Genomic DNA, 8,558 nt, shown 5'->3' with positions numbered 1-8,558 from the left:
GAAGACCGGGAAAGCCCCCGGCCCATCAGGAATCACTGCAGATGCTCAAAATATCTGGCAGTGTTGGCTATAGCCTAGTCACCCGTATTACGAACCAGGTGATACACGAAGGAGTCATACCCAATGACTGGTGTAGCAGCATCATAGTCAACTGCTACAAAGGTAAAGGTGACGCTTTAGATACAAATAATTACAGAGGCATCAAGCTGTTAGATCAGGTTATGAAAGTTACAGAGAGGGTCATAGCCCAACTAATTAGGGAGCGAATCAATTTAGATGAGATGCAGTTTGGGTTCGTGCCAGGTAAAAGCACTACTGATGCCTTATTTCTAGTGAGACAGTTGCAGGAGAAATACCTAGCTAAGGATAAACTTCTGTACCTGGCTTTCGTTGACATGGAGAAAGCCTTTGACAGGGTCCCCCGATCCCTTATCTGGTGGTCAATGAGGAAACTTGGGATAGAAGAATGGTTAGTGAGAGCTGTGCGAGCCATGTACAGAGATGCTGTCAGTAAGGTGAGGGTTGGAAATGAGTACAGCAATGAATTCCGGGTAGAGGTAGGGGTCCACCAAGGTTCCGTCCTCAGCCCCCTATTATTTACCATAGTCCTCCAGGCAATCACAGAGGAGTTCAAGACAGGTTGCCCCTGGGAGCTCCTCTATGCTGATGACCTTGCCCTAATTGCGGAGTCACTATCAGAACTAGAGGAGAAGTTTCAGGTGTGGAAGCAAGGTCTAGAATTGAAGGGCCTTAGAGTCAACCTAGCTAAAACCAAAATCCTAATAAGTAGGAAGGTAGATAAAACACAAACCCCTTCAGGTAGATGGCCCTGCTCAGTATGTAGAAAAGGAGTAGGTAGTAACTCTATAAGATGTACCCGGTGCAAGCTATGGACACATAAGAGGTGAAGCAACATCAAAGGCAGGTTAACTAGCAAGTTAGTTTTTGTTTGTGGCAGATGTTCAGGTGCAATAAAGACTGCAAACAAACAGGAAACAACTTCTATCTCATTCCAGGGTGAAAAACTAGAGGTAGTCGATAGCTTCCGCTATCTGGGCAACCAAGTTAGTAGTTGGGGTGGGTGCGCTGAAAGTGTAGCTGCTAGAATAAGAATAGCCTGGGCAAAGTTTAGAGAGCTCTTACCCCTGCTGGCGACAAAGGGACTCTCACTCAGAGTAAAAGGCAGACTGTATGACGCATGCGTACGAACAACCATGCTACATGGCAGTGAAACATGGGCTGTAACTGCTGAGGACATACGTAAGCTCGCAAGGAATGAAGCCAGTATGCTCCGTTGGATGTGTAATGTCAATGTGAATACCCGTCAGAGTGTAAGTATCTTGAGAGAAAAGCTGAACATTAGAAGCATCAGTTGTGGCGTGCAAGAGAGACGATTGCGCTGGTATGGATATGTGGTGAGAATGGAGGAGGATAGCTGCGTGAAAAAGTGCCACACCCTAACAGTTGAGGGAACCCGTGGAAGAGGTAGGCCCAGGAAGACCTGGGCTGAGGTGGTGAGGCAAGACCTTCGTACATTGGGCCTCACCGAGGCGATGACTACTGACCGAGACCTTTGGAAATGTGCTGTGCGTGAGAAGACCCGGCAAGCCAAGTAAGATCGTTGCCAGTGCCCCTGGACTGGTTCTTGTGCGGGTGGCACATGAGATGCACCATTTTGAGCGTGGCCGTTGCCAGTACTGCCTGACTGGCTCCTGTAGGATTTTCGAGCGAGATCGTTGCCAGTGCCCCTGGACTGGCTTGTGCGGGTGGCACATAAAAGACACCATTTCGAGCGTGGCCGTTTTCGTGCGGGTGACACGTAAAAGCACCCACTACACTCTCTGAGTGGGTGGCGTTAGGAAGGGCATCAAGCTGTAGAAACTCTGCCAAATCAGACTGGAGCCTGGTGTTGCCATCCGGTTTCACCAGTCCTCAGTCAAATCGTCCAACCCATGCTAGCATGGAAAGCGGACGTTAAACGATGATGATGATGATGATGATGATGAAGCATTTTGAATATGCAAAATAAAGCTCCTTTCCCATTATGCCGGCCACTGTCTAATGATGGTGACAGGGGAACCAGTTTCAGGGGTTGCATTGTGATGTACCGATATAATGCAGGATAAATATAATACTAATCCTTGGATAGAATTTATAAGCATTTCATGTACTGTGCCATGCGCACTTCACGTTTCTTAAGATCACAGTTTGCTTTCTTGGGATGATTACAGTGTAGTATGTAGTATTCCTATTGACCAGTGCAAAGGTTTGCGATGGTCAAAAGGGATAAATATCCCTCTAGAAAACATCCACTAATGTTATATCGCCTGAAGAAATGAATCCATGAAGAAGATGGCCTACCTGCTCCATAATCATCTCAAAAATACAGACTGGGATTTGCTGAAATGAGCATAGCAATGCATTAAATGTTTATAAATTCCATCATAGAATTACTGTTATTAATTTGTGTGTATATATATATATAATTATGTGTATTTCTTCTATCTTAATGAATAAAAATTCTTCGGATAGAATAAATGGGTTAATAGAAACCAATGTAGCAAAGAACACAAAATAACTGTGGTTAGTTCCTGTTTTTAAGGCAGGAACTCCTTGAAATTTTGGGTATTTGAGTATATTTAAGAATTTAAGGATTGGAGAAAACGCATGTTATAATTGCATACTTTATTCCTACATATGTTTCAAAGGATTACAACCTGTGTGATCCATAGGGATCTTTGATATTAAAATTGTAACCTTAGATTCCCATGCTTTCCCTGATGAGAAGGTTACAATTTTAATATCAAAGATCCCTATGGATCACACAGGTTGTAATCCTTTGAAACATATGTAGGAATAAAGTATGCAATTATAACATGCGTTTTCTCCAATCCTTAAATTCCTAAATATATATATATAGTATCGACAGAGAGAGGGAGAGACAAAGACAGACAGACGCAGGTATGGTTGTGTGGTAAGAAGCTTGCTTCCCAACCACATGATTCCAGGTTCAATCTCATTGCATGGCACCTTCGGCAAGTGTTTTCTACTATCGCCTCGGGCAAACCAAAGCCTTGTAAGTGAATTTGGTAAACGGAAACTGAAAGAAGCCCATTGTATATATGCATATATGCGTATGTGTGTCTGTGTTTGGTTCCCACCAACACCACCAGTTACGTCACCGTAACTTAGCAGTTGGACAAAAGAGATCAGTGGAATAAGTACCAGGTTAAAAAAAAAAAAGAAGTACTGGGGTTGATTCCTATGATTAAAAATTCAAAGCAGTGCTGCAGCATGGTCACAGTCTATTGGCTGAAACAAGTAAAAGATGTGTATGTGTGTGTGTGTGTGTCTGTCCGCCACGATCACTTGACAATCGGTGTTCAATGTGTTTAACCCCAGTAACCTAGCAGTTCAGCAAAGGCGACCGATAGAATAACTACTAGGCTTGGGGGGGGGATGTACTGGGGTCAATTCATTCGACTAAAGATTCTCCAACGCTTTGCCCCAGCATAGCCACAGTGTAATGACTGAAACACCATCACAGTGGAGATTCCACTGCTGCTGTTTCTAGCAGGCTGGACGGCCGTGTCGGGGAGGCACCTTAGCAGTGTGGTAGTAGTTGGCGGTGGCAGCGGTGGTGTCGGTGGTGCAGTCCCAGCTGTGCATGTGACATCTTATTCCTGACAGCTGATTTATGGCTCAAGAGGTTGACAATTAGCACTTAGACAAAGGAAGGAAAATCTCGTTTGATAATAGTAGGTGCACACTTCGAACACTCATGTAAATTTAGCAAATATTGACCGTTTCCATTGAAGAGAAAACGGTTAGGGGGTGGGGGTGGGGTGGGAGAGCTTTCTTTCTTCTTCAGGTTATGGTGGCATGAGCGTTTATTGCATATGCTTGCGTGCGCATGTGTGTGTGTCTTCGTTTATTTAAATGTGTTTTCCCCCCCCACCAGCCGCAAGCACGGCACGGCTTGCATGAATATTCAGTATTTTAGTGAAGCCGGGTTCTGAACGGCCAGACAGATATGCTGTTAAGTAACAAGTTTGCTTTCCAATCACATACTTTCAATGGAAACGACACAGGATAAAGCGATGTGGCCTGAGAAGGGGACTACTTCAAAAGGAGATTAAATGCTTTGTCACGTTCTCTTGGATTTCCTCATCGTCTTGAAATCTTTAGTGGTGTTCTACTGCAAAGACTAAGCCATGGTTTCGGGATCATAACCACAGACCATTGGGCCTATGGCGATGACCCTGCTACGAACGTTTTCATAAAGTTCTCTGTCTTCCTCGACACAAGCCAAGGACATCTTGTGCAACTGGAACCCAATCTTCTTTTTGAGATGACCACACTCTACTTACTTTGTTTCCTATACTCACATGCTGTTGGCGGCGTTGCTGTTCCTGACTATCGGAGCAGAGGTAGTTTGGGTTTGAAGCAGGTCCTAGAGACACACTTTAACAAAAGCTAAAGGGTGCCTTACTCCCAGTTGTCTTTCAACACACTGGGCACCAACCCAGAATTTCTGAGGGCCTGTGCTATTGCTGGATAGTCGTTGAACAACATAGACAAATAAAGGTATATTAAATAATATACAGCATAAATTCTTCATTTGTATCTCTCTGAAATAACAACAAGAAAGACAGCACGAAGGCGACACACTGGTTTGATCCTGAAGTAAGGGGTAACAAAAGTCCTTGTGATAGGAAATAGATATTGTTCAGTCTTCGTGGGTCTTTGGAATCTTCACCTGGGAGATGAAGATGATGAACGAGGTTTAGTTAGATATGGGCCAGGTAAACTGAGCTGTGGTCCTTTTCTTAAAATCAATGACAGATGGAAAAAAACCCCCCATAAAATGCTTTGAACTCATGGCTTCTTGGCTGTCTGAATGAGAGAAAAAAAGGAAAAATAACAGGAAAAGATTTATTAACCTTTAGCTTGCTGTAGGCACATCATGTCGCCATGTAAGTTTTTTCCCCTCTCAATGTGATACAATGCGCCTGCAGTTACAGGGGAGAAAACTCATACTGTGTCATGATGTGCCTAAGCGTGTTAAAGGTTAATGGAGAAGTAAAAGAAACACTGCAAAAAAAGAAAATGTTCCTTTCCTTTTTTGTGGTGTGATGTTATTTCTTTGAAAATAACGTCTAGAGAAACTTGTTCAAGCTAATGAGCAGTTTGATAAAGTTTTTAAAGAGGGAGAAACTATTCCCGTTTCGGATTTCTCTGTCCATGTTCATTAATCTCTGTAAAGCTTTGCAATCTGAAAACGATGACGATAGAGGTTTAACGAGGTGTCAGTCAGTTGAGCTGACCTATGGTCCTTTTCTTAAACCCATGTCAGCATGGAAAAATGGACGTTAAAATGATGACGACCGATAGATAAAAAATGAGAACACAATGCTCTGAATTCCTGCCTTCTTTGCTGTCAAAGACAAGATTTCTTAAGCTTAGGACAAATATGGTTGGTCTGAATAAGAGAAAAAAAAAAAAAAAAAGAAAAAAAAAATTTATAAACGAAGAAGAAGAAGAAGAAGAAGAAGAAGAAGAAGAAGAAGAAGAAACGCCTGGAGGAAGAAAAAGAAAAAAAAAATTTTTTTCCTTTTTTTTTTTTTCAAGGCGTGACATGACTTCTTCGCAAACAAAATCTGAACAAAGTCGCTCGGGGCTAACGAGCAGGTTTAATGAAGTTTTTTAAAGAGAGAGAGAAAAATTACCCCCGCTTTCGATTTCTGTGCTCGTCCATGTCCATAAAAATCTTCACGGCCTCCGGAAAGAGACACTGCAGTAGTTCCCGCTTTGCATCCTGGGGTAAGTTTCCAACAACGATAGTCCTGTCCTCTGAAATGCTCGCTGTATGAAATATAACATTTAAAAATCACATATAGTCTCTGCTGTTAAAGGCTTTTCAGCGGGGGTTATTTTTAAAGGATGGGGGTCGGTTGATATCGGCGATCGATGGCTAATTAGTTTATTTTCCCCCGTCAGCAACTGTCCGTCAAGCCAGCCAGCATCCATCATTGAATGACCGATGGCCAACGATACCAGCTGACATATGTTTCTAGGTGGACACGTCACTAAAAAACTAACACACAGGGCGTTCAGTTAGAATCTCAGTCAGAACAGGGATGGGCCCCTAGCAGATGGTGCCTACACTGATGTATGGTCACCTCCAGGCTCAGAATCAATCCAACATGAGACTGCAGGGTTGATAAGGGTGGAGTTTAATCTAGTTTCCGTTAGGCTCAAGTGACCGAGACTACAGCTCCTTCTGCCCTTACTCTGTCCGACGATGGGCTTTCTGGGTGAAACTGCAGCATCATTCTTCATGCTATTTGTGTTCAAGAATAATAAATCTATACCCAACCAAATGTATTCAGTGATCCTTCAATTTCAAGTAAAACTGTTTTTTATTATATTTTATAAAAACACACACACATACAAATATGCATATATATATATATATATATATATATATATATATATATATATATACACAATATATATGCATATATATATATATACATGTACAAATATATGTAAAAGTACATATATATATCTACAAATGTCCAAAAAATATATATACACACACAAATGTATATATATACACACATATATATATATACACACACACACACATATATATACATATATATATATATATATATATATATATATATATATATACACACACATATATGTACAAATATGCATATATATATATATATATATATATATATATATATTACAATTAAAAGGGTAAAGGACTATCAATTTATTAATTTATTAATAATTAATAATTTTTACCAAGCCCTTCGGTATGAAAACACCATTATCGGTGAAGAACTTATTTAAAAGTTCTTATACATTTATAAACATAATTAAGGGGTCAGCAACAGTTGCTTCACCACATACCGAAGTTCAGAAATAGCAGCTAAAGTGCTGAAACTCCAACAGATAGCATTACTTGTAACTCACTTTGTTGCTGACCCGTGAGTTACAAGTAATGCTATCTGTTGGAGTTTCGGCACTTTAGCTGCTATTTCTGAACTTCGGTATGTGGTGAAGCAACTGTTGCTGACCCCTTAATTATGTTTATATATATATATATATATATATATATATATATATATATATAAATAATACACACACACACACACATTTACATATTTATCTGTAAGTGTGTACGTATATTTGTGTATATCTTTGTGAAATCGTGTTGATCGTAAACAAGCAGCACCAAATCTCCGACAGTGTTGTTTGGTTCCCGTCTTCCATGGGAGGGTACATAACCTTGCTCGTGTCCAAGGGAGGTTGGACAGCAGGAAGCGAAGTGATGGAATCTGGTCACCAAAAATCAGCCTCACCCATATACAAACTGACCCATGCCAGTATGGGTCAGTGGACGTTATACAACGACAAGGGTATTGACGATGACGAGGGCACTGATTCAGGGCAAATGCTACAGAGCCGTATCTATCAGCTCCATTTTATTCCAACCCTCCAAGAGTCGTGCAGGAACAAAGTTATCTTCAAAATAAGAGACAAACATTGAAATTCAAAACTGCAGCTACAGGTATGTTGCTGTCGATATTTCGAGCGGGGAGCCACTGTCAGATAAGAATTTATAACTTCTGCTGCAAGGATAAAAAAAGCAGATGGCGCCAGTATCACGACGATGGCCATCCAGCTGAGATAGAAGCATAGAGCAGACAACATGGATTATAAATCATGTTCCATGGTGTTAAATCAACAGGATTATTTGTAAAGAGATGGTCAAGACACACTTGCAGGAGGGCAGGTAGTGGTGCTTGGAAGTGAGCCAGTCTTGACCAGTAGACCTTTGTGCGTAGGTAGGTGCAGGGGTAGCTGTGGGGGGTGAGAAGTTTGCTGTTGGAACATGTAGCTTTTGGTTCAGTCCCACTGTGCTGCACATGTGGCAAGTTACTTCCGCTGTAGTAGCCCCAGGCCAACCAAAGCCTTGCCAGTAGATCTGGTAAACAGACACTGTAAGAAGACCAATGTATATACATACATGTAGGTATACATGCACACATATATATATATATATATATATATATACATACACACAGACATAAGTGTGTGTCATATATGTAAATATATCATATACATACATGTGTACATATATATATGTATATATATATATATATATACACAGATGTGTCTGCATATATATATATATATATATATATATATATATATATATATATATATATAACAATTGCAGCGTGGAAGGTGTTTATAAGCCATTTAAAATAACACACAAAATCCGTTAGATTCACTTCAACATTTAAATTTAATTTGTCAAAATATTTTCGTCACTTTGAGACCGCGACCTGTTGATCTCAGATCAGGTCACTTGCTATGCAAGTGCATCTCCGTAATATATATATATATATATCCATCCTATCTTGTCTTATTTACGTTGTACCTGGACCTCACGTCCCTTTTTTTTCTTTCGTTCACTTTCCAGACGGGCAGGCCATTCCTTCACTTCTTTAGCAAGGCATTTTCTCCTCTCCCTC

At 40.8% G+C, this 8,558-nt stretch overlaps 1 protein-coding gene across 1 annotated transcript in view; it reads right to left on the bottom strand.

Annotated features, from left to right (window-relative positions):
• Nucleotides 1–5,888, bottom strand: part of LOC149130430 (uncharacterized) — a 28,344-nt gene extending 22,456 nt beyond the window's left edge. The window contains exon 1 of the mRNA XM_089345449.1: nt 5,730–5,888. Within this exon, the coding sequence (XP_089201575.1) occupies nt 5,730–5,764 (35 nt within the window). The 5' untranslated portion in view covers nt 5,765–5,888. The remainder of the gene's footprint in view (nt 1–5,729) is intronic.
• Nucleotides 5,889–8,558: the final 2,670 nt, after the last annotated feature.

This window comes from Octopus bimaculoides, chromosome 29, assembly GCF_046866305.1.
Source record: "Octopus bimaculoides isolate indiv1 chromosome 29, ASM4686630v1, whole genome shotgun sequence".
NCBI lineage: Eukaryota > Metazoa > Mollusca > Cephalopoda > Octopoda > Octopodidae > Octopus > Octopus bimaculoides.
Note: the sequence above shows the minus strand (reverse complement) of the source record. Positions and strands in the feature narration are given on the sequence as shown.